The 27,237-nt window shown below is 48.3% G+C and overlaps 1 protein-coding gene across 7 annotated transcripts in view; it reads left to right on the plus strand.

Moving 5' to 3' along the window:
- CHD9 (chromodomain helicase DNA binding protein 9) overlaps window positions 1-27,237 on the plus strand; it is a 1,905,864-nt gene that overhangs the window by 581,485 nt on the left and 1,297,142 nt on the right. For all 7 annotated transcript variants that reach the window (XM_085637757.1, XM_085637759.1, XM_085637761.1 and 4 more), the window contains one exon: window positions 21,294-21,415. In XM_085637757.1, the coding sequence (XP_085493883.1) occupies window positions 21,294-21,415 (122 nt within the window). The remainder of the gene's footprint in view (window positions 1-21,293; window positions 21,416-27,237) is intronic.

Here is a 27,237-nt window from a genome sequence, read left to right on the forward strand (position 1 = left end):
GTGACACAAACATCATCGACGTCGAGACGTTCGATGTCGAAGGATAGACCTGCAGTAGCCACGGAGAGGATTAGAATCAGATCTAGAACGTCAGGAGATCGCTCATCATCTTCAGATCTTCATATCGTGCAGATCTCTCTGGAGAAATCACCTAAGACACCAGAGAAGTTTGGTCTTTCACTTCGCTGGTTGGAGAATGTGGGTACAGGTGACTGCAGGAGTCCGGGCTCGGACTATTCCCGCACGTACTCTCCCTCCAGGATTTCTCCGCGTAGAAGCATGTCTCCTCCTGGTAGACCAAAGTCACCTTCTCCACGACGGTCACGACCCAGGGATCGCCCTTCCTCTCACAGAAGGCCAAGATCTCCTTCTAAACACAGATCACGGTCCAGGGCTTATCACAGTGATCGTCTCCACAAGAGGCGACGCACTAGATCTCCCACCTGGTCTTCCTCCACAAGGTCCTCGGTCTGGGATTATTCTCTGACCTTTTCCTCTACACCTCCATCACGAGTGCCTCCTATTAACGACATCGCTACTTTCTCTGACGTTCTGGGCAGAGGTGCGCAGAAATTAAACCTCACGATGCACACCCCTCTGGCTCCCACATCAATTATATTTGACACGTTACATCACCGGTCAGCACCCAGACCTTTGCTGCCATTGGTGCCAGGACTGTTGGAGCCAGCTATGGCCACATTTCGTACTCCGGCTACGGTAGTCTCTGTGCCTTCAAGAATCGCTAAGAAATATAAGGCCCCGGCAGAGGATCCCTTATTTCTGAGAGCGGACCCGCCAGCGGACTCAGTTATTGTGGCGGCTGCCATGAAGTCCCATTCTGCGTCTGTCTCCTCTTCTGTCCCCCCGGAAAAAGACAGTAAGCAGATGGATTCGTATGGTAGGAAGATGTGCAACATTTCTGCTTCCTACATGAAGGTGGCTAGTGCTTCAGCCCTTCTGGGGCATTATGATCGCTCACTTTGGGATTCCCTCTCCAGATTTGCTGATAAACTGCCAAGGGAAGACAGACAGGATTTCAATGAAATTCTCCTTGAAGGTGGGCTTGTAGCCAATCAAATCATAAGTGCGGCTGCGGATGCTTCGGACCTCGCCGCACATGGCTACTCTCATGGCGTATGCTCTCGGCGCTCAGCCTGGCTGTGGCTAACGGGCCTCAAGCCTGATGCTCAAAAGAAGATTCTTAATCTGCCTTTTAACGGGTCATCCTTGTTTGGGGCTCACGCTGATGACCAAATGAACAAGATGAAAACAGAGATGGACACTGTTAAAGCTGTTGGTCTGGAAAAGCGCAAGGAATATCGGAGGCGTTTTCGTCAGGGCGAGAAGCGCGCTTTTCATCAGCGCGTTGAAACACCCGGGAGACTGGATGTGTGCCATGGACCTACAGGATGCCTATTTCCATATCCCTGTCTCAGTGAAACATCGAAAATTCCTCAGGTTTCAGATCTCTCGGCAGCACTACCAGTACAGAGTTCTGCTGTTTGGCCTCAAATTCGCCCCACGGACATTCTCCAAGTGTATGGCGGTGGTAGCTGCCTTTCTCTGCAAACTGAAGCTATTCGTCTATCCCTATCTAGACGACTGGCTCCTGAAGAGTTCCACTCCTGTTAGACTCCAGAGCCATCTCTCGTTCTGCCTCAATCTGCTTCAGTCGCTGGATTTACAGGTCAACTACAAAAAGTCGGTCCTCAATCCCACTCAGCGGATTCATTACCTGGGTGCCTCTCTGGACTCCGCAAAGGCAAGCGTGTGTCCTTCGGAGGAGATGTTATTATCCATGCTTCAGAAATGCTACGCACTTCTCGACACTGCATTCCCCACAGCCAGGCAAGTGTCGTCACTTCTGGGGTCGATTGCTTCGTGCATTTACATTGTACCCAACGCACGTCTTCACATGCGTCCTCTTCAACAAGAGCCAGAGGATCAGTGGTCGCAGAGGTCCGGTCGCTGGGAAGATCTGATCTCTCTTCACCAAGCCGCCAAAGACTCCATCAGATGGTGGATGAAACGCTCCCATCTGCTTCATGGCGTCCCCTTCCATCAGACGCCTCCGACACAGTCAGTGGTCACAGATGCCTCCATGCAGGGCTGGGGTGCTCATATGGACCAGCTTCTGGTACAAGGTCTCTGGTCCAATACCGAACAGTTATCACATAAACTTCTTGGAGCTACGAGCAGTCCATCTGGCTCTCAAATCCTTGTACCCGTCTCTCCGAGCCAGCCACGTTCAGATTCAGACAGACAACACGACAACTATCCATTTCCTTGAGTAGTATCCATATATTGTAAAGTTCATATACAGATGTACATCATTGTCCAATCTTGATAAGGTTGTTGTGTTGAATGTTTTATTAGCCAAGTATGTATCCAATACTTAAACCGCAGCCGACGCGCGTTTCGCCCACAGGGCTTTCTCAAGGCTGGACAATGATGAACATCTGTATATGAACTTTACAATATATGGATACTACTCAAGGAAATGGATAATTCAGGGTATTATTAGACTATGGTGGTGTGCTGCGTTGCCTTTCTAGTGGATTTAAATCTTTGGATTCTCTATAGTCGCAAAGATATGTTTAATACTCTTAGTTGATGAGTATTTGGCTTCGTGTCAGCACCCAATACTACTGTTTGAATCTTTACTGTTTGATGACATTATTTATGTACATATAATGATGTGCAGATCACTCCAGCATATCCACCAAGTTCTTTATTGTAAACACGACAACTATGTTCTATCTGAACAACCAAGGAGGCACCAGATCACGAGTCCTATCTCTGGAAGCTCAGTCCATTTGGAGATGGCTACTGGCGAGAGGATTTCGATCATCGCTGTTCACCTGCCAGGGACCCTGAACGTGCAGGCAGACGGCCTCGGCAGAGACTTCGTCGAAGCGCACGACTGGGTGCTCAACGAAGACGTCGCCCAAGAGGTTTTCTGGCAGTAGGGAGTACCGGACATCGACCTCTTCGCAGACGCGGCAAACAAGAAATGCCGTGTCTTTGCCTCCAGGTTTCCCCAACAGGGATCTCAGGGGAACGCACTTTTGATCAGCTGGTCGCGGACATTGCTGTACACTTTTCCTCCTCTCCCTCTCATCCCAGCGGTGATACAGAAATTCTACAGGACCAGAACGCGGATGATCCCGATAGCTCCGGAGTGGCCCCGCCAGTGGTGGTACCCGGATCTACTCCAGCTGTCAGAGGTGCCACACCGGAGATTGCCTTGCCTGCCGAACTTACTGACCAAGAGCCAGGGGAGAGTGTTCCATCCCAACCTCCCCTCTCTTCGCTTGACGGCATGGCTCCTGAACTCATCCAGTACGGACATTTAAATCTTCCGGCGGACTGTATGAACATTCTGCGAGAAGCAAAAAGGCCCTCCACTAGGAAGTCTTATGCCTTCAAGTGGAAGAGGTTCTACATTTGGTGTAGAGATAACGCCCTTGATCCAATCCAGGGTCAGGAACAGGTTATTCTCCCCTACTTGTTACACTTAGCAAAGTCGGGTCTGTAGTATACATCTATCAGAGTCCACTTAGCTGCTATCACAGCTTATAGAAAATCTCCTACACAGGCCTCATTCTTCCAGATGCCGGTAGTCAAAGATTTCCTAGGAGGGCTTAAAGTATTTCCACCAGTGAGGTCTCCTTCCCCTCCCTGGGAACTCAACATTATTGTTCTCTAAGTTGATGGGAGCTCCTCTCGAGCCTATTCATAAGGCATCCTTACAGCATCTGACCTGGAAGGCTGCCTTCTTAGTAGCCATCACTTCTGCCCACAGGGTAAGTGAAATTCAGGCCCTCTGCTGCAAGGAACCTTATACTGTGTTGCATACCAATAGAGTGGTGCTACGTACTCATCCGAGCTTCCTGCCCTAGGTGGTCTCGGATTTCCACATTAATCAGGTGATCACGCTGCCCACTTTCTTTCCTCAGCCAACCACTCCTCCGGAGAGAACCTTACATTCTCTAGACCTCCGGAGAGTATTGACATTTTATCTTGCCAAAACCCTTTCGCTTAGAAAGTCTGACAGGCTCTTTGTCAATTACGGTCCAATAAATACCGGGCTGGCTGCCTCCAAGAGGTCCATTTCTAGATGGATTGTCTCTTGTATAGCCTTGGCTTATCAACTGTCTCACAAGGTTCTACAGGTTAGACCAAGAGCACACTCTACTAGAGGGAAAGTTTCTACTGTAGCTCTCCTTCGCAACGTTCCCATGTCTGAAATTTGCAAAGCGGCTACATGGCGTTCCATACATACCTTTACACGCCATTATTGCCTAGATTCAGACGCACAGGCCGACGCCCAGGTGGGGCAGGCCTCTTTGAGGAATTTGTTTGCATAACTGCTATGCTAAGGTGATGTTAATGCATGTTCTAGATACTATTTTGCTCGTCCGCGAGACTTTGGGTATGGGCTTGCTACTCTATTCATAGATTGACTATTGATGAGTATCCCCTGGATGAGAAGGATTAGTTACTTACCTGTAATCCTAGTTCTCATCCAGGGGTATACTCATCAAAGTCATAAGCGACCCACCCACCTCCCCGGATGAACATTTCTCATCAAGTTATTGTTTATTGATTGCAGATCTACTCAGGTGCGGGTGCACCGTCAAAAAGAACTGACCTAACTGCCACCTGTGGTGCATCATGGGAGCAAGGGGTCTCCTGCAGGTCTTAAAGGCACGGTCCCCCTACTCTAATGTCTTAAAGGCAAGGTGTCAGTTTTCTTTGTTTTCTTGATACTCTACTGCAGCCTACAGGCAAATGCCTGCAATTACAAGAACGATCTTGCATTTGGTTAAGAACAACCACCCTGCTCTTTTTCCAAATGCGACCATCATGCGTCTTGATATCCTTCTTTAAACATATAATCACTTCTAGTCTCATAGTAAATTTGGACAAATCAGCGTAACCCTTGTGTGCTCCTAATTTCACAAAATTTCCCACCTTGACTTCCACATTTTTCACCTCCTATTTGTGTCAAAGATTTCTTTATTCTTATTTTGATCTACAATCTCCTTACCTCTCCATTCTCCTAATGTATTATCCACGCAGCCATTGTTCCTGTACATCCAACCAGGACACATTTCAGTTGGAGATCTCCCTTGTTTGACAGTTCCTCATTCCAGTCTATATCATTAACTATTGCCAGCTGTATTCCTTCCTTTAATGTTTCGACAACCCTCTCTATGGCACCATTTGCCTCAAGGGTGATTTCTTCTGCTCAATTCCAAAAGATGCAGTCTCTTGGTAACAATACTGCACCCCATTGTTTGTAAGTAAGTACAGTGGAAAGCTTTCACGTTTTAAAATATACTCTAGAAACTTAACTGCAGAGGAAGATATATCATACACACACGATACTTCGACCCACCTAGAATATAGATCCATTAATACCAAAATACTGGGATTAGCAAGGTTGCCTCTTCCTGGACCCAAAATGTCCATGGCTATCTCCTCCCATGGATTTTTCGGTAAAGTTCCTGCAAACCATGGGCATTTGATTTGTAACCGTTATCACGCGCCACATACTCCACACAGTCCCTTATCATGCACTCCACATCTTGATAAAGCACTGGCCACTAAAAATCTCTTCGGAGACTTCCTTTGGTTTTGACAATACCCTTGTGACCATCATGAGCTAGTTGTAATACTTTGTCTCAATTTCTTAGGTGGAGTTAACCTTGTCCCTCTCAATAGAAACACTGTACTGCAAGTTCACACAAAATTTCCCCCCACTTTCCTTTGTGATCTAACTCTGCTGTGTTTGGTTTACTTAAGCTTACCACCCATATTACTCTTTTTATTTCTTCATCGGACTGAAGTTCCTCCAACCATTCATCTTCAGTTATTGTGCCATCAGCTACTTCACTAACACTCACTATCTCCTTCTCATCGATGTCCTGACTTCTAACCAAGTCTGTTCATCACATTCACTAATCTCGATAAGCAGTCTGCAGAGTAATTGCTGGCCCCAGGAACATACTGCACAGCAAAACAAAAATCCTGTAAATTCACAATCCATGGCCTAGTGCGTGAAGAGATTGAATCAAAACCTTCCTTGTAAATACTTCTACTAGTGACTTATGATCCGCTCGTTCAGTGATATTGATTCCCCACAAAACCTGTTTGAATCTATTGATAGACCAATGCACTGCAAGAGACTTCCTCTCTGACGGAATAATTACATTCTGCATCTCTCAAGGTCCGTGAGATACAGTGTATCAAATTCTCCTCCCCGTCTTTGGTCTGAATCAGTAGAGCCCCCAAACCCCTGGCACTGGCATCACATACCTCTTTGGTGTCACACAATGAATCATAAGCCTGAAGAGAGAGTGCATTATTCAGTTATTGTTTTACCCTTATGAATTCATTTCTGCACATAGTATCCCACACAAACTCTTCCCTTTTCTTTAATAATTTCCTCATAATGAATGTCTTACTAGCAAAGTCCTTGATAAACCTTCTGTAATATTCCACCATTCCTCTTTCGACTTTGGTTCTTAAAGTAATTTGATTGTTCCCAACAGTTCCGTACTTGGTTTGGTTCCTGTTTCTGCAACCTTGTATCCCAGTTAACAGACCTCAGTAACACCAAACTTGCACTTTTCAGCCTTGAATGTTAGACCCACATCTTGCAATTTGCTTAGTACTCTCCTCACTTGGGGATCATGTTCAGAACTTGTAGCTCCAAAAATAAGGATGTCATCCTGATAACACTTTATACCAGGTAGACCCTTTAAATTTCCTACCATGATCCTTTGAAAAACCGCAGCTGCCGAGATTAAGCCACAAGGCTTTCTTTTTAAATGATATACGCAAAATGGCGTTATAAACTCAGTTAGATCTTGTGAGTTTTCGTCAAGTTCTTTTGGATAGCCTTGCACTAAGTCAAGAGTGGTGAAAAATATTGCCCTTGCAAATGTTGTAAACATTTCTTCGATGTTGGGTACCTGAAATTTGTCCACTATCATTTCCTTGTCAAGGGCGCTCGCAAATCCACACAAAGACTAATGTCTCCATTCCCTTTGCATGCCACTTTTATGGGACCCAACCATTCAGTAGCTTCAACTGGTTCAATTACACCACACTCACACAACCTTTCCAATTCATCTGGCACTGCAAATTGCATGTGTATGGGAATTCTTTTGACTTTGGCTACTGATGGGGTTGGATTCAATCCATGATCGGATTTTGTTTGTACCCCTGTAATTTACCCAGTTTATTCTGAAACAAACCTTCAAATTCCTTCAAGAACTTGTCCTGCTTAGCATTAACTTCATCCACCTGAACCTGAGTAATTATTTTAGGATGTTAACTCACTCCAAATTCTCTCTGGTGAGCCCACCCCAATAAGTCGTCATCCTGACATACATTCTACCAGATGTAGTCTTCCCACTTATGCCTTTGTCAGCTTAAAAATACCCCAAATCTCAATCTTAGTCCCTCCATCACAACCAGGATGTTTATCCATTGGCTTCGGTTGCCTTTCTTCTGCAAATGTCTCTTCAAATGTCTGATTAGAGATGATGGTAATACGTGAGAATGAATCAAATTTCATTGAAACCTGTTATCCATCAATAGTTACCATCCCAGAGGGAAACAACCTGTTTGCTTCTCTTATTTGTAACACTACTTCTTGACATGTTTCTTGACTCCTAGTCCTAACAGCTTTTCTATTCTTAATCCTAGAACATCTGCTAAAATGCCCTCTGATTCCACAGGAGTTGCTCATCTGTGACCATGCTAGACAAAACGTATCATTGGCCTTGTGACCTTGAAGTCCACATCTGTAGCATGTGCCCTTAAAACTTGGTTCTAGCTTCTTCTGTCCCTTCACTGCTGGTTCTACTTTCCTAATTTTTTTTTGTGCCTTCACTTTTCACACACCTTTCACCTCTTGTTTATCCGTACCTTTTGAAACCTTATCAGCTTTGAGTTTCCCCACACACTTCAACATATATTCTACTCTTTTGGCGTCTAAGATTACTTCCTCAAGCGGTGGTTCATCCTTGATCCATAACTCTTCATGTATGTTGTCACTGTTGCAATGTAATACAAATTGGTCCTGAATTCTTTCTTTAATTGCACTCCCAAACTTACAATTTGAAGCCAATTTTATTAAACTCGCGCCAAACTCTTCTACTGACTCATTTGATCTTGACTTCTCAAACCAAAGTGATACCTCTCCAGAATTGTACTGACCCTTGGTAGATAGTGCCTATCTAATTTGACTATGGCTATTTCAAACTCATTAAGGTCACGTGCTTCAGCTTGAGCGAGTTCTGGTAGGGTCTCCAACACATCTTGTCCCTCTGCACCCAAACGGTGCAATAACAAAACATGTTTCCTCTATGCACTCTGATTCGTTCCACCACACACACACGCATAATTGCATTAAATCTTTTTCCATTTGGCCCATCTAATCACTGGTTCCCCAGGGCCGAGTAAGAAAAATGGAGGACTTGTAATGTTTCCTGACTTTCTTTTAAACACAGCTTCTTGACACACCGCAGGTGTGTGTCACCGATGATGATTGATCACCGAATGAGAACGGAGGAACGGTCACTGCTAAAAGAAATAGCTTTTTGAAAAAAAACACATATAAATGTATAGTCAGATTAATATAACACAAATTTTGAATGGTAACAACAAACACTTTAAACTGATGTGCATTTCATCGTTAACACCCTTAACATGCATCAAAGAACCATCAATCCATTATGGCCGCTGTAATTCCAACTATATATTCTTCCCGAAGCGTTCGTTGTCCCAAGAAATGGTGAACAGATGAGAAACTTGGCCCAACTTAAAATGTGCACTCGCAGAGACGAAGAAGAAAAAAAAATTATCCAATCGTAACTACAGTATACTACGCGCATGCGCGTCTCTTTTCATGATGAGAAAAACGAGGACGGTAAGACCGGGGATCCAGTGAGCAAAGTGGATGTTCCTCTGCTCTCCTGACCTCGCACGCCGTGAAAGGCTCAGCCATCTGCACCACGTGCACCAGTCACAGCACGTGAGCAAGATAACACGCGTCGTCCTCAACATGCGCTGGAGTGTCTCGACAATGTAACCAGCTCTCTACTTCCTCACGCCACTTGCCCGACTGTGCCCTTTTATGTGGTTGAGACGGACAGCTGCCTCAAAACAACGCTCTTAGGGTTACTGCTGCTTCCTACTCTCAAGCAAGATGTAATATCTTCACAAAGCAAATCCTCACTCCAAGCCAACCTGGAATAGGGTCCACAACACCCCACATCTTCCGCCTTGATGAGGTGTTCCTTACGCTGCAAACTCCAATCCCATCCTGCATCGCCAGAAATGTCTCATAGAGTCACGACACCATTGCAGTCTAAGGTATGTTCAGTTTTATTCATTACCCCTCATCCAACAGCGCTTCATCTCCAACTACCTCTCCCTCCTCAAAGTTCCCTCCCACTATTCTCTCTGACCTACTTACATTCTAGATGTCAGATTTACGTTCAGCTCTTTGCCACAGTCTCCCCCTGGAGACCACTGTGTATTTGTGCTTACTTACCTGTTTTACATTTAAAATATTGTGTATTGTTTATATCTCGGGGTGGAGGTATACCAATTTGTTAGTGGGTGTGTATAATAAATATAACTATTTTTAAAACTACACAGTGTGGTTCTTTTTCATGTAATCTATACTATATGATTAGTTCTGGTACACAAGCTACTTAACACTCCTTCTGCACTAAGCCTGAAAGCTGCTCTCTACAGCTAGCACTTAGAGAGCTTTCTACGGTTCTGTAAGACCCCTGAAATCACCCCAAGTGTTGTCTGGATTAGTGCAAGGTGCTTTACTTAAATAAGTGTGCACTATATACCAAAGCCAGCCTCATATAGGAGAGATGCAGTAAAGATCTCCATCTGCTGTGGTTTGGACACAACAGACTTGCAAGACAGAGCGATTTCCTCAGTGGTGGCCATACGGGGCCATGCCTGGCTGAGGAGGTTTGGATTTTCAGGGGTTGTCCAGGCTGTTATGGACATGCCCTATGATGGCTCCCGTCTCTTCGGAGACAAAGCTGATGCAGTGCTTGAGCGTTTTAAGAACTCGTGGGCTACAGCCAAGTCCTTAGGCCTCACCATGTCAACCCTGCCGGGGTCTGGTTTTCACTCGTTTTGTGGCTGCAGAAGGGGCTTCCAATCGCACCAACTCTATTCCAGCCACAGGGTCCAGCAAGTTCAGCAACCTCTGCGGGGTCGTAGACGCTGTTCACCCCGACCCTGAAGATTGGGTGGCCAGAAGTCTAGCCAATCCACACTACCCTCCTCCACCCCAAAGCCTTCCTGGCCCGATCCCCCTGGATCATGAACGTTCTGTTGGTGGCTCGATAGGTCATCACCGCCACCACTGCAAATAATCTGAAGGGGCTACTCCCTCCCCTTCAAGACTTCCCTTCCATCCATGCCTGCAACTTACGATCCGCGAACGGAGGATCACCTTGCCCAACTCCGCAAGGAAGTCAAAACTCTTGTCCAAGGGAGCTATAGAGAGGGTTCCCGGGCCAGACATAGGCTGTGGTTGTTAACCACTCTATTTTCTGGATCCAAAGAAGGATGGAGGCCTTAGTCCTATCCTCTACCTCAGAGCCCTCAACTACTTCCTCAAAAAGGAGAAGTTCAAGATGCTCACCGTCGTTCAGGTCCTGTCTGCCCTGTACCCGGGAGACTGGATGGTAGAATTGGACTTGCAGAACTTCTATTTCCATATCCTCATCCTGCGTGCCCATCAACGCTATCTGCGGTTTATGGTGAGCCGTAAGCACTCAGAGTTTCCGTGTTTCCCTTTGGCCTCACCAGTGCCCCTCTGGTGTTTAGAAATGTGATCGAGGTGGTCGCAGCCCTTCTGCGAAGATCAGGGGTTCCAGGCTTCCCTTATCACGAGAACTGGTGGTTGAAGTCTGGCTTGTCCCAAGCAGTAGTATCTCACCTCCAGATTACGGCGAATTTCCTGCATTCGCTGGAGTTCACTATCAACGTGCCCAAGTCACACCTGACTCCCTCTCAGATGCTCCCTTTCATCAGAGCAATTCTGGACACTGCAGTTTCAGGCTCATTCTCCCAAGCTGCAAGTCCAGGATATTCAGGCTATGATACTGATGTTTGAGCCTCTATCCTTGATTTCAGTGAGAATGACTGAGGCTATTGGGCCGCATGGCCTCCTGCCACTTGATTGTGGACAATGCCAGATGGCACATACGGGCTCTGCAGTGGGACCTGAAGTTCCCATGGGCACAGCATTGGGAAAATCTGACGGACCTGGTTTAGATATCAGAGGGCACTGCGAAAGACCTGCAGTGGTGGCTATCAAACAGCGATTAGATCAGAGGCATACCCCTCTCCCTTCCCCACTCAGATCTCACAGTAGGGAAGGATGTGTCTCTTCTGGGATGGGGTGGCCATCTGGGGAAGGTGGAGATCAGAGGACTCTGGTCTCCGGCGGAAGCCAGGTTCCATATCAACCTGTTGGAGCTTCAAGCGATCAGATTGGCACTGAAAACCATTGTACCATCCATCAATGGAAGGCTAGTTCAGGTGTTCATGGACAACAACTCTACTACCATGTGGTACTGTAACAAACAGGACGGTGTGGGGTCGTGGACCCTTTGTCAAGAGACCTTGCGTCTCTGGAATTGGCTGGAACAGGGCATTTCCCTTGGGGTTCTACATCTGGCTGGTTCTCTGAACACCGGAGCGGACAAACTCAGCTGCTGATGTCTTACGGATCACGAGTGGCATCTCCATCTGGAGGTGGTGCAAGGACTTTCAGCGTTGGGAGAGCCTTGGTTAGATCTGTTCACCTCTGAAGAAAAAGTGCAATGTCAGTAGTTTTGTGTGATGTAGTTTCGCGGCTCTTGCTCGGTGACACTTTTGGTTGCTAGTGGAGCTCAGGCTTCCACCCATGCAACTCCTGCCTGGAGTGCTCAAGAAGATCAAGAGCGACCAGGCACAAGTCGTTCTTGTTGCTCCGGACTGGGCACAGAGAATCTGGTATCTTTAGCTTCTGGAAATGAGCATCGATCCTCCGATAAGGCTACCCCCTCAGGATGATCTTCTGTCGCAGCAGCAGGGAAGTGTCCTCCACTCGAACCTGTCCACTCTCCTCCTCATTGCGTGGAGATTGAGCAGCGACAGTTGACAGCCTTTGACCTTCCACCCCCAGAGTCTGCAAAGTCATTTTGTCAGCCAGGCTGCCTTCCACGAAGTTGGTGTATGCCTGCCGATACAGAAAATTTTGTAAATGTTGTCCAGAACTGTCTGTAGACCCCTTGTTGGCCTCCCTATCAGATCTCCTTCTATTAATTCTTTCGCCCAGCAGGGCTCTTCACTGGGAACTCTGAAGAGCTGCCTTTTGACCCTATCTGCTTTTCTCCAGCAGTTGGATCAGCCATCACTCTTTAAGTCCCCTCTTGTGCAGAGATGTTTGAAGGGGTTAACCCATTTGTTTCCCCCTTCTCCTTTTATAATGCCCCATTGGGACCTTAATGTTCGAGGCATGTGGGCTGCTGAATTCATATCTGTGCATAGATCGCCGCCTAGTGTTGGGTCCGGATGATTGCACATTGTTGTCCTGGAAGAGTCTTCGAAGTATCACGAGATAGGTGGCTCCTCCCCTGGACTACAGTGCGCATGGGCATCCTCTCCATCCTCAGATTGTTTTTTTCCGCCATTGGGTTCGGATGTGCTTATCTTAGCTCAAGTTAGGAAAACTTTATTCAGGGCCAAAAGCCTTTAGATATCGTCGGTATCGTTTGCGTTCGGTATCGATAGATTATTATACTGGTTTTCGAACTAATTCACCTTTATCGGATCGAGTTTCGGTCCGAACATCGATTGACGTTCGAAGATGGAATCGAGGACTTCCTTCAAAAGATGCCCTCTATGTCACGCCAAATATCCACACGTCGATGTCCATCCGGTGTGTAACAAATGTTTATCACCGGATCATGATGAGACCAAATGTATGGCCTGCGCCCGGTTCCGGTCGAAGAAGACCCTTTGGAATCGATGAGCGGCTCGATTGGAGGCCAAGAAATCTGCGCCTAACCCGGTTAACATATTCAGTACCAAGGACGAAGAAGCAGAGAGTGTCGAAGAGGTAGAAGAGCAGGATGTTCAAGACCCATCGGACCCTGCTTCAGAGCATGACTCCCAATATGACGACGAAGATGAGGAGATCTTCAGGGAAGAAGATGTCGACGAGGTAGGAGACGACGAGGAGGCCCTTGGGGCCGAGGAAGATAGCTCAAGCGAGGAGCTAGGCCAATCCGTCGATGCGGAGGCCGAGGGAGATAGTCTTGATAAGGCTCAGGTCGAGGGATCGCCTGCGGGCCTTACCCAAGATCGGTTGGATCATTCTACAGCCCCGCATGAAAGCCCGGCTTCGAACATTTCAAAAGAGCCAGAAACATCAAAAAAGACTGGAGTCGGTTCTGTAAAATCGAAACCAAAACCTGCACCGGTCAAATCGAAACCGAAAGTGCAACTGGTTCAGGGTTGATCGAAGGCATAGAAACCTTCCAATCCGTCGACACTAAAGAAGGACATCGGAGCCAACAAACCAAGGAAGGACTTCGGTACCGAGAAACCAAAAAAGGACTTCGGCACCGAGAAACAAAAGAAGGCCCTTGGTCCCGAGAAGACGCAGAGGCCTATGGCACCGAAGGTTGGGGCACCGAAGACCAAGGTCAAGGTGGTCGATCCGACTACATCGACACCAAAGAGTGCTGAGCAGATCGAAGCCCCGAAGACAGGAAAGAAACTGGAGACCGCGTCGAGGCCTGTCTCCAAAGAGCCTGTCGGATCGAAAGCACCGTCGACATTCACGTTGCAAATGGTATCGGAGTCCCTGAATCGCATCAGGGAACGGGACACTCTCGAACCGAAAACTGGTCCCGAACCGAAGAAGGTCGCTAAGGCTCACTCGGCGCCCGCACCGATCAAGTTTGGATTGCCACCACCGGGGACACCTAAGATGTTCGAACTTAGGAAGAGTATCGAACAACCACAAACGGTGTCGACAGGAAGGACAGATGTCGAAGACTCACAGGACCAGTTTATCGACGTCGACACTGGTAGACTGTTGTTCCGCAAGCGGAAAATTGTCCCATAAAAGACTTTGAAATCATACAAAATTCCACTGAAAAATAAAATAGCGTCAGGTTCGACACCAGTGCTTGTGGAACCTTACCAAACATATCATCAGGAACCACAATCCTTTTCTCCCGCACACTCTGAGGCGGATGTAGGAGAGGGCTATCATGAGGATACCACTTATCCTGGGGATATTGACCCTGATGAACAACAGTAAGACCAGGATCAAGCATGGGGAGACCCTAATGACCCAGGAGACCCACAAAATGTTCCTGACACTCATATTTATAATATAAAAACATCTCCCAATGAAGATACTGCTGCTTTTAACGCCCTCATTGAAAGAGCGGCGGCCAATCATGGAGTGGAACTTCATTCTGACTCGGTGGAAGAGGATTTCTTGGTGGACACGTTCTCACCATCAGAAACAACGGTCAAGACTCTACCAATGCTAAAAGGGGTTATTAAACATGCTAAGGACATCTTTAAGGAGACAACCAGAGCACGGGTATTGAACCCAAGAATAGAAAAAAAATACAAACCAGCCCCAGGAGACCCAATGTACATTAAGGGTCAATTGCCGTTGGACTTAATGGTAGTTTCTAATGCTCGCAAAAGAGCTAACTCGCAAACCACCGGTGATGCTCCTCCTCCAGACAAGGAGTCCAAAGTGCTAGAAACATCGGGAAAAAGGATAGCAGCACAAGCAGCAAACATCTGGCGCATTGCCAACACTCAGGCACTCCTGGCCAGATACGACAGGTCACACTATGATACCCTAGAAACACTAATGGAACACCTACCAGATGACTAAAAAGATGGAGCGGAGCTCCTCATCAGAGAGGGAAAACTCATTACAAATCCGTCCATCAAATGCGCACTAGATGCAGCTGACACTGCAGCTAGGGCAATCAACACTAGTGTGATGTTAAGGAGGCACGCATGGTTGAGAATATCAGATTTCAAACCTGAAATTCAAACTAATATCTTGAATCAACCAGTCAACCCAGACTTTTTATTTGGCTCCGAGGTTGATACTACACTAGAAAAGATTAAAAAGGACACAAACTGCAAAATCTATGGGGGCTCTACAGTCGCAGCAGTTTCGGAGTGGCTCCTTTCGTCGCCCCGGGAATAGAGGAGCAGCTAGAGGTCAGGGGTCCCAGCAGCAGCACAATAAAGGAGGTACCCAGAGTACCTATAATAAGACCAATAGGGGTGGATATCGTGGATCCAGCACCAAAGGCGGAGGACGGGGAAACAACAACACCAGGTCCTCCGCCAATAACAAACAGTGACGTCTTGTCACTGCCGCCCGACCACATAACACCAGTCGGGGGGTGACTCCAACAGTTCCTGCCAGTCTGGAGATCCATCACCACAGACAGGTGGGTCAGAAAAATTGTCCAGTACGGTTATTGTCTAGAATTAACATCCAATCCACCCAACATACCACCAAGACACCGTCCTATGTCCGCAGAGCACTTGACATTATTGCAGCAGGAAGTACTAAGTATGCTGCAGAAAGGAGCCATAGAGCTCGTGCCTGTAGAACAACGTGGCTCAGGGGTGTATTCTCTGTACTTCTTAATCCCAAAAAAGGACGGGTCTCTGAGACCTATACTGGACCTAAGACCTCTCAACCAATACATTCTGTCAGAGCATTTTCATATGCTCACCCTCCAGCAGGTTCTGCCGTTACTCAGTCAGGGAGACTTCCTAGCAACACTAGATTTGAAAGATGCGTATTTCCACATACCCATGCACCCATCACACAGAAAATATCTCAGGTTCACTATTCAGAATCAACATTATCAGTTCAAAGTCCTCCCTTTCGGAGTGACGACAGCGCCCAGGGTCTTTACCAAGTGCCTAGCGACAGTGGCTGCACACTTACGGAGACAGCACATTCACGTCTTCCCTTACCTGGACGACTGGCTTATTCAGGCAAAGTCAGCCCAGCAGTGTGCCAGCCACATATCCCACACCATTCACCTTCTTCACAGTCTGGGATTCTCACTGAATTATCCAAAATCACATCTTCAACCCGCCCACGTACGGCAGTACCTGGGCGCGACCATAGACACTCTGGCAGCCACTGCTCAGCCCAATTTAGTGAGGATCAACAGCATGCAACTGCTGATAACAAAGTTCAGACCTCAACACTCCCTTCCAGCGCGAGTGTCCATGCAGTTGATAGGCATGATGGCCTCCTGCATCTTCATAGTCCCGCACGCCAGACTACATATGCGCCCGCTTCAGGACTGCTTGGCACGTCAATGGAATCAGACTCAAGGACAGTTGAAAGACCTAGTGTTGGTAAGCGGTCGGGCATACAACTCTCTGCATTGGTGGAATCCACAAAACCTTTGCAAGGGCTGACCGTTCCAAGAGCCTGTTCCACAAATAATACTGACAGCGGACGCGTCTCTCCAGGGATGGGGAGCTCATGTACTCAATTACACAGTGCAGGGACTATGCACAACACAGCAAAAGAAGATGCACATCAACCTTCTGGAACTGATGGCAATCTTCCTGGCAATAAAGGCATTCAAAGTACACTTGTGCAACAAAGTCGTGTTGATCCGGACGGACAACATGACTGCCATGTACTACATACAGAAGCAGGGAGGAACACACTCTCCACAGTTGTCTCATCTTGCTCAGAGCATGTGGAAGTGGGCCATTCAGAGGAACATGTTCCTCATGGCGGAACACCTCCCGGGCACGGACAACCAGATAGCGGATCTGCTCAGCAGACACAGCCACCAAATGCACGAGTGGGAGCTGCATCCGTCAGTACTCCAACCGCACTTCCAGCAGTGGGGTCATCCAGAGATAGACCTATTCGCCACAAGGGAGAACGCAAAATGCCAAAGCTTTGCCGCCAGGTTCCCCCATCCACAGTCGCAGGGCAATGCGATATGGATGAACTGGTCAGGCAGATTTGTGTACGCTTTTCCCCCAGCGCCATTAATACTGCTAGTGGCACGCAAACTAAGGCAACACTCGATAACACTCATCCTGGTTGCTCCAACGTGGGCACGCCAGCCATGGTACACCACGTTTCTAGAACTTTCCGTGGTACCGCATCAAAGACTGCGGCTAACACCCAAACTTTTAACGCAGAACCATGGCGAAATTCAGCACCCAGATCCGCAACATCTAAACCTGGCGATCTGGCTCCTGAAGTCTTAGAGTTTGGCTACCTGAACCTGCCTCCGGAATGTATGAATATCATCAAGGAGGCCAGGAAACCCACAACCAGAGCTTGCTATGCGGCTAAATGGAAAAGATTTGTCATTTACTGTAAAAACAATGACATTAATCCGCTGGATGCATCCATTCAGAAAATCATCTGTTACCTGTTACACTTATACCGGTGCAATCTGGCATACAGCTCCATACGTATACATCTAACCGCAATAGCAGCCTATCTTCAGAACAGGCAGCACCTCTCTTAATTCAGAGTGCCTGCCATCAAAGCCTTCTTAGAGGGACTCAAAAGAGTGATTCCTCCAAGACACCCACCGGCACCAGTGTGGAACCTAAATGTGGTCCTCACAAGATTGATGGGTCCACCTTTTGAACCTCTACATTCATGTGAGATTCAATTCCTCACCTGGAAAGTAGCTTTCTTAGTGGCAATCACTTCGTTGAGAAGAGTTAGTGAACTCCAGGCACTAACCATTCAAGAGCCATTCATACAGGTTCACGCAAACAGGGTCGTACTACGTACCAACCCCACATTCATGCCTAAAGTGATATTGCAGTTCCACATGAATCAGACTATTGAACTACCTGTTTTCTTTCCAAATCCAGAAAATGTCGCAGAGAGAATGCTCCATACACTAGATGTAAAGAGGGCCCTCATGTACTATATAGACAGAACAAAGGATTTTAGGAAAACAAAACAATTGTTCGTTGCCTTTTCTCCACAACACAAGGGCAACACCATTTCCAAAGCAGGGATAGCCAGATGGATCGTTACATGTATTCAGATTTGCTATAAAAAAGCTAAACGCACATTAATGATTCCTCCAAGAGCCCACTCAACAGGAAAGTTAGGGGCGTCCATGGCTTTCTTAGGGAACATTCCTTTAGAGGACATATGTAGAGCAGCCACATGGTCCACTATACATACATTTACAAAACACTACTGTGTAGATGTACATTCAAAACAGCAGGCAGCTGTAGAACAGGCTGTTCTCAAGACCCTTTTTCAGACTGCTGCAGCTGGCACAGGTAGCCGCCGCTAATGGAGCGACTGCTATGTAATCTATGCACAGATATGAATTCAGCAGCCCACATGCCTCGAACCGAATATGCTACTTACCAGTATGCATCTGTTCTTGGCATGTAGGGCTGCTGACATTCATATCGCCCACCCTCCTCCCCGGCGCCTGTGGCGGCTGCAGCACTCAGACTTACTGTATAGCATGGTCATCACTTACTGTATCTACTCCATCACTGCCACAATGGCGAAAAACAATCTGAGGATGGAGAGGATGCCCATGCGCACTGTAGTCCAGGGGAGGAGCCACCTATCTCGTGATACTTCGAAGAATCTTCCAGGACAACAATGTGCAATCATCCGGACCCAACACTAGGCGGCGATCTATGCACAGATATGAATGTCAGCAGCCCTACATGCCAAGAACAGATGCATACTGGTAAGTAGCATATTCGTTTGTCATTACCTCCTTGATGTGTGCACCATTTGAGCCGCTGTACAATCGTCCCCGCTGGCTGCTCACTATCAAAACAGCCTTTTTAATGGCAATCTCTACCAGGAGGATTAGCAAACTGTAGGCACTGTCATCCAAACCAAGCCACCTTACCTTCTTTCCGGACAAAGTAGTGCTCCGTACTAGTTCATATTTTCTGCCATTGTTGGTAACACCCTTCCATTTGGCACAGTCCGTTACCCTGCCTTCTTTCTATTGACCTCCGCATCCTTCCAAGGATGAGTGGCGTGTCCACCCTCTGTACCCAAAAAGAGCATTATTGTTCTAACTTGATTGCACAAAAGATTTCTAGGTGGATGATCAACTCTTTGTAGGGTATGTGGGAGCAAAGAAGGGGCGTGCTGTCGAGAAGAGGACTATATAGCTCTGGGTCATCTTCTGCATAAAAATTTTATGCCTTAGCAAAGAAACAGCCTCCTGAAAGCCTTGGGGCCCATTCCAGCAGGGCGGAGGCAGCCACCACAGCCCTCCAGCTTTGCCGATATCTGCCAAGCGGCCACATGGGTATCTTTGCACACGTCTGCCATACACTACTGCCTGGATTCTCAGGTTCGCAGGCAGGGCCAGTTTGGCTGCTCTGTCTTGCAGGATCTCCTGGTTTAACCTCTTCGGTGCCCATGACGATATAGTCTCGTCATGGAGCACGGTCGCGCTGTGCCCATGACGAGACTATCTCGTCATGAACCCCACCCACTAATGTAACGCCCGGCACTGGAGGGGGAAAGGGCGTGGCACAGAAGGGGTTATAGCTTTTCCGCAGTCTCACCTCCGGGGAAGGTATTGCTTCGGTTTCTGTTCGAAGGTAATTCATCTGCGGCTAGATGTCTCTATCAGATGACCAAGTTACTTACCTTCTATAACACCTTAATGGGTAGAGACATGATCTAACCGCAGATTCCTTACCAACCCACCCATCCTCCCCGCTCTGTGGATTATTTTGTCAAGGGCTGTTCCCCTTCAGCACCCTAGTTGTTTTTAACACACCGTTGTCAGTCACTTAATAGCGCTGTGCTTTTGTCAGGGAACCTTGTGTAAAGTACTGCCGTTAGCGAGCTGGGGTGGCGCCTATATAGAAGATGACAACGAACCAGACTCCTACAATGTCACGCGGAGTCGACCGACACCACCTACCGGCGTGCAGGGGTACTGGTATCAAACACTCTTCCCTATCCAGTCTGATGCCTGAAAGTTCAAAAGTAAGCAATCTGCGGCTAAATCATGATTCTACCAGATAAGGCATTACCAAAGATAAGTAGATTTTTAGGCTTTCAGTCCTAATGACATCTGACTGTACATCCTACGATGACTGATAAACAGTCTTTGCTCCGTGCTCCATGCTCTCCATGCCACTGGAATCAAGCTATCCTGGCTGAAGAGGGGTGAAACCCCGAAACAAGTCCTAGGATGCTTGTCTCCAGTCTAGGGAGGACCAGTTTGGGCTGGACTGTTCCCATGATGTACAGGGTCAAGACTGATTTGCATATGGCTGGGTTCAAACTGGAATGGCATGGTGAGCAGAAAAACGATGGATTTAGGCCCAAATCTCTGTACTGGCGTGAATGTATGACATTGTTTTGCATTCTGTCCAACTGTTTTTGCATTTACTCCATTTAAAACATAAAATATATTGCATGCTTTTGTATGTATTTTTTACAAAGCTAAAGAATTTCACTTCCTAATGCCAAAGCTTACTACCAATGCTGGAAACTCTGTTGCCTGTTTCGATTTCCCGCTTTTTGTTACCTACCTCCAGCCCTTGCTTTCATTTTTCAATACCTCAGCATTCCAGGATTGTCACCGAATCCCTCTTTTTCCTGAATACATCAAATTGAAATCATTTTTTCAATTATTTAAGTCAATTCACTACAAAGAAGGTAAAATTAACAAAGGCCAATTGTTCTTCTGAGCTTTTAATACCTGGATAAACTGCTGTTTCATTTGATACTGGCCCTCTCACACCTGTTCTTCAGTAACCTTCCTCTTCTCTCAATACCTAGCCTAATCCGTTTCCATGTATGGGTGCTGCACACTCATCTTCCTGAATTATGTCTGTGCTTCAATACCTCTTTTGGCTGCACTTCTTTTCCACCACCTTTTGTGAATGCCGGTGTCTTAAGTTGCATCTGTGAACAGCTCATACCAGCATGTAACTGTTGTGCTTTGTAAAGTGTCCACTTCCCCTGCTCATGCCCCCTCATGAGAACTAGGATCTCACTGGGCAAAACAAGGCACTAAAGTGATCATTGTGATTTTTCTTTTTTTTTTTTTAAAGGTAGATTTGTTTTAAGGAGATATGCATAGCCCCTTCAAGTGAAAATAAATTAATTTTGTGACATCAGTGTCTAATTAACACATTTAATGTTTTCTTTTGAACCTATTTTTAAGGATCGACCTCTTCCTAACACCTGGAAGAAGATAGAGCAGTCTAGAGATTATAGTAATGGCAACGAGCTCAGGGAATACCAACTGGAAGGACTCAACTGGCTTCTCTTCAACTGGTATAACCGGTAAATATTGTGTTATTTTATATTACATGACAATTAGGTGCACATACCATGCAATGCTGTAGAGTCCATTGTCATTAATATTGCAGCACGGCACTGTGGTTTTACTGGATGCTAGTGACTTCATTAGAATCCATGTGATCCACCCCCTCATCCCTTTTACTGGAACACAGCCAGCATGAATCAACTATGGCTGTAGATACATTATCCAATCAAAAATCTATGCAGGGTATGAGGGGTAACATTTAAACCAGTGCAATCACAGGTGTTTTATCATGCTGTGATTAGCAGTAGCTTAATGTACTCAAGCCCCACTCACATTAAAAGCTGTAAAGCAGCTCCGAGCGCTACAGCATGAGTCGTGATTTTCATAGATACACCTATTAGCTAAATGTGATTTTTATTTCCATAAACATCTGTTAGTGGTAACTGGAGAACCCTCAAAAGTGACAGTAATACTGATTGTTTTCAGATTCCTATATAAAAGAAAGAGTAAGTGAAAATAGGGTGAGATGGGCAGCAATTTATTCTACAAATTATTCACTGCACTTTTAAGGTAGGCAGTAGCTCCACTATCCTGTTTTGCCCTACTGTAACAGTTGGTGTCACAGTTTTATCATTCTTTGAGTACATGATCCCTGTGCACCAATAGTCTGCCTTCAGAATTTTTCTTGAAAGGAAAAAAAACATTTTTGACATCTTTTTACATTGATTCAGCACCTAAGGTCTTCTGACTTTTCTTGTTAAATATAAACTGGAAAGTCCTAATTTTGTTTAATGTTGCACATTATTTCAGAAACTGACCCTCAACTGTTTCACCATATATTTATTCCTCATCCTGTGGCAGAAAGACATCCGGGAGAACTCTCCTTTATTTGTTAGTCTCCTTGACACCCAGGCAGTGAAAGTGTCAATCTGAAAGAGACACGTTAGTGATAGATTCCTTACCTTAGAATATCCCTGTAGGAGAGTAGGGTCTGCAATCCTATGATCACCCAGATTTTTTGCTTTTGCTTCATTGGTTTACGACTTCCCCTGGCTGTGGGCCTGCCAATCAGACCCACAGCCTAGCTGTTCTCTCTCGAAATTAACACACATGTACATTAGGTGCATCCACTAATTGGAACTGGGCCGCCTTATCAGTCCCTGTATCAGCATACCACAGGTATCCAGGGCATCGGTGTACCCAGGGCCTACCAGGGGCTGCAGCATGTATTATGCCACCCCTGGATGGCCGCCCAAATCTGACACAACTGGCTGCACGACAGCTAGGGCAAGGTGGTGTAATCACCCGTTGCTGTAGGTGTAGTATTCCTATACCTAACCCTAAAATGGACACATGGATTCCTATCAGTCACTCCTATGGCAGGCCTTATCAATCCTGAAAGCAGAGTGCTGGGGATCATGTGGGACGGTGCTCTGGCGCGAGCTGAGCCAGTCGACGGCTTGCGGAACCAAGTCCTAAATAGCCGTTCCATGGTGACGCGGGCCAGCTACCTTAAAATGCATTATAATCCTTGCGGTTATTTGCTAACTTTGGCATCGCATCACCTACACATGTCGAGTAAGGTGTCATACGAATTGGAATACGAACCCCTCGCCAATTCTGGCGACGGGGTTAGCATTCCCCCCTTTTAGAGGGGCACGACATGGAAGTAACCTTGAACCCCGGTTAAAGTTGACTCAAGCCTCAGCATCACAAAATGGATGCTGCCACCAGACACAAGTCTGACCTCCTGCTGCTGGGAGACCTTCCAGCGAAGGGAGCTTGGACAAAGGGTTTCCTGTCGAGGGCGGTGTTAGCACCATCCCAGACAGGGTTTGTGTATCCCAGGTAGGCAGGGCTGAAAGGAAGGTGATTGCAAGTGGCACCCCGGTGCTCACTGTGCATAGCCCGGCTCAAACCAGTTTCGGGGGCACACCAGCCCCTGAGCTGGGGCGAAGCCGGACAAAGGATAGGGGTGTAACCACCCCCCTCCTGGCCCCACCCATAGGTAGGACCTAGTCACAGGCCAGCCCCTTTTTCCTAGAATAAAGGTGGGAGCGGGTCCCCTTCCCAAATGGGATAATTCTGAATCTTGAACTACTTTCCACGAAAGGAACTCTTGACTATTTCTGAAGACTCTCCCTTGTGGCTAAGGAGTAGCCACCCTGCACCAGCAGGCACCAACTAAGCGCTTGCGGTTTGCTGTACGTCTCTCCCACGGATCAAGACTGCCCAGCTCGACGAGACCCGGGTTCCCTGCCATCTCTGACCTCTACCTACATCGTCAGCCCAGCTGAGATTCGTAGGTGTGACGAGACCTGCGGGACCGGCCATCTTCAGAACCTGCACGACGCTTATCTAACACGCCCACCGAGGGACCCTCGAGTGAGTGTACCTAGGGTTTGAGAAGCCCTAACCCTGAGTGGCTCCAGCACCGCAGTCCGCCTCCCCAGCATCCACGAGATCTGCGTGGGGGCCCTTCTGCTCCTTGCTGTTCACCGCGTTGTCCGACCACTCGCCGACCGGCTTGTGGCCCTCTTCACGACGCACCACGATAGTTTGTTTTTCATCACTGGTCTGGTTGCTCCAGACTGGCCCTTGCTCCCCTTCAACAGAGGAGTACCTCGGACCCTCCGGGTCCACTCCCGACGCCATCTTGACTCCCCCGCGTGGGTTTGCCACTGCCAAGACCTGCTGCCCCACTCCTGGGCCCAGCATCATCGACAGCAGACACCTTCGTGGGACAGCTCGCCCTCCATCCTGGTCGCCGCCGCGCCTCCTGGTCCGAGGAACAGCCGAGTCCGACGTCATCCACTCACCTGGTCGAGGTGACTTCAGCCGGTACCTTCCTGGTACCCACACGATCGCTGGCTAGCGGTTGAGAACTGAGTCCCCTCTGCTTTCAGGTTTCCTTCAACACCGATCCAGGCTTGGTTCTCGCTGAAACATCGACACTGGTCGCCTGCCAGCAACTTCTTCTTTCAGGCTCCCGAGACTACAACGAGGACTCCCGACATCTTGCCGAACCTCACGCAGCCGCAGCCTCTGGGCTAGGTAACAAGAGCATTTCGGTGCTCCATCGCAGGTTCGCTCTACAAGTGTCCAGTTCCTTTTCCGTTTAGTCCCACTGATCGGATCACTCCGGAATCAGTAACTCCAGACTCTAACCACTCGCATTTCACTGTTAGCGTAGATGGTTTCTCGTGCCCTTCGGGCATTTGTGTAAATTGTGCAACTAGAAGTATTTTCCCAAGAGTTTTGTATTGTGCTTAGCTCCCTGACTCATAAAGAGCCAGGGTAGTCTTGTTATAAATAAATATCTTTTATTTTCATAACAACTTGTGTGGTATCCTTTCACTTGACGTTCAAGGGGTATATGTGATGGTAAACAGCTGGCTTAACACGCCCTCTAGAGTTTAGCCTAAAGACTGCTCGTATCCACGCTACTAGGATAGCTGGTCTAAAAGGTTGACTTACAACCAATCATCAATAAGGGTCGTTTGGAATGATACACAGTGATCACTAGAATAGTGAGCACTACATATCAGGCCAACTTCTCACAATCCCCTGGCGTCAGACTGGATCCGGAAAGTTTTCTGTAGCAGTACCCCTGCGCGTCAGATGGCGTCGTGCGGCTCCGCGCCCATCACTGGCGTTGCAAGCACCGAGATGACGTCACGGAGACTACTTAGGCACCACCCATGCGCACTGACGTCAGTTCTTTCTTTTTCCGCGCCAGCAAGCGCAGATCCAGATAGAGCACGTACCTTAGTCACTTTTTGACTACTCTTGAGGCTTTTTCTCTCCCCCTTTTTTCTCCTGGTGCACGTAGGGATGCCTGGATTTAACTCTTGTCGGGCCTGCCGTCGCAACATGTCGGTGACGGACCCCCATGATGTTTGCCTCTACTGCTTTGAGACCGACCATGACTCTCGGTCTTTCCGGGCCTGTCGAGCCATGGCCCCTAAGGCCTTGAGGGAGCGGCGCCGGAAGCTGCTGGAGGTCCGGCACTCGTCCCAACGCCGCTCCAGGTCCAGGCACCGTTCCCGGGACTGCTCGCGGGGCCGCAGTCGTCGCTCCTCGGGCTCCAAGTCTTCGCCCTCGGATTCCGGTAAGTGACGACATAAAAAGTAGTTGAAGCATGTTCACTCTCTGACGTCCCCCCGTCGGTCCTCGGATGCGTATGAGGGGGACAGGGGCTCTGCCTTTGCGGCTCCTTCGGAGCCGGAGAGTCCCGCTGCCTACCCGCCTTACACGGGTCCGTCGGTGACTCTCGAACAGGTGCAAGAGTTTCTTGTCACCATGGACTGCCTTTTTAGGCCTCGGTAGCCCTCAAAACTAACCTCCTTACTGAGGTGCTCCAGACGGCTTCGACTTCGTGTGAGCCACTGCTTCCCTTCAACGACACCCTCACCGACGTCCTGTTAGGCACTTGGTTGCGGCCGGCCACGGGGGCCCCTGTGGATAAGAATGTCGCCAGGCGTCACTGCCCGGCGCCTGGTGACCCCACGTTTCTGACCACTCATCCCACGCCTGAGAGCCTGGTCATTCAGGCCTCAACGTCGCAGAGTGCCTTTCCCACGGCTCCACCTTATAAGGACTCTAAGAAGCTGGAGCAGTTTGGTAAGCAGTTGTTCTCATCGGCCAGCTTGGGGCTGCAGTCGGTGACCACCGCCTGTTGGTTGGGCCGCTATTCCCATGCGGTGTGGGACACGTTTGCTCAAGTGTTGCCTCAGTGTCCTCAGTAGGTCCAGTCTGTGCTTTCCCAGGCAGTTGCTGAGGGTAAGGATGCGGCGAAGATCGCCGTTCCGTGTGGTTTGGACACCACTGGCTCGTTGGGCAGGGCCATTTCTACCACTGTGGCGCTGCGTCGACACGCTTGGTTGCGGTCCACTGGGTTCTCGCCTGACGTCCAGAGCTCGCTCATGCACTTTGATGGCACTCGCCTGTTTGGCGATAAGGCTGATAGTGCGCTGGAGCGCTTTAAGGACTCGCGGGCCATGGCCAAGTCCTTGGGCCCTTCCACTAAGAGCCCAGCCACTCCTGGTTTTCGTTCCTTTCGTGGCCAAGGGAGGGGCGCCCAGGCACGTTCCTTCAGTAAGCCTGTGCAGAACTAGCCTCAGTGCGGACGCGGCTTCCGCAGGGGCGGCTCTGGGAATCAGCATGGGGGTCAGTTCACCTCCGCCCCCGGTGCTTATACCTCCAAACCTTCCCAATCCGAGCTTTGTGGAGCACCCCACGCCAGTGGGTGGCAGGGTCCGCCACCACCTCCACCACTGGCACGATATCACATCGGACGAGTGGGTGTTGCAGATCATCCGCAAGGGTTATTCTCTTCCCTTTCATGCTTCCCCTCCAGCCATGCCACCTCGGTGCCACCGCATGTCGGGGGATCACTTGGTGCTTCTCCAGCAGGAAGTTACGGCCCTCTTGGCCAAGGGGGCCATCAAGTGCGTTCCTGGGCCAGAAGTCGGACGTGGTTGATATTCCCACTACTTTCTGGTCCCCAAGAAGGACGAAGGGGCCTGCACCCTTGGACCTCCGGAACGTCAATCTCTTCCTCCGGAAGGAGAAGTTCAAAATGCTGACTCTGGCTCAGGTCCTGACTGCCCTCGACCCTGGAGACTGGATGGTAGCGTTGGACTTGCAGGACGCATATTTTCACATCCTCCCCTCCTGCGGGCCCACCAGTGTTACCTGCGGTTCACGGTAGGCCAGGAGTATTTTCAGTTTGCCGTGCTCCCCTTCGGCCTTACCAGTTGCCCTCGGGTGTTCACGAAGGTGATGGCGGTGGTCGCAGCTCACCTGCGCAGGTCAGGGGTGTCAGTCTTCCCCTACC

Source organism: Triturus cristatus, chromosome 12, assembly GCF_964204655.1.
Source record: "Triturus cristatus chromosome 12, aTriCri1.1, whole genome shotgun sequence".
In the NCBI taxonomy this organism is placed as follows: domain Eukaryota; kingdom Metazoa; phylum Chordata; class Amphibia; order Caudata; family Salamandridae; genus Triturus; species Triturus cristatus.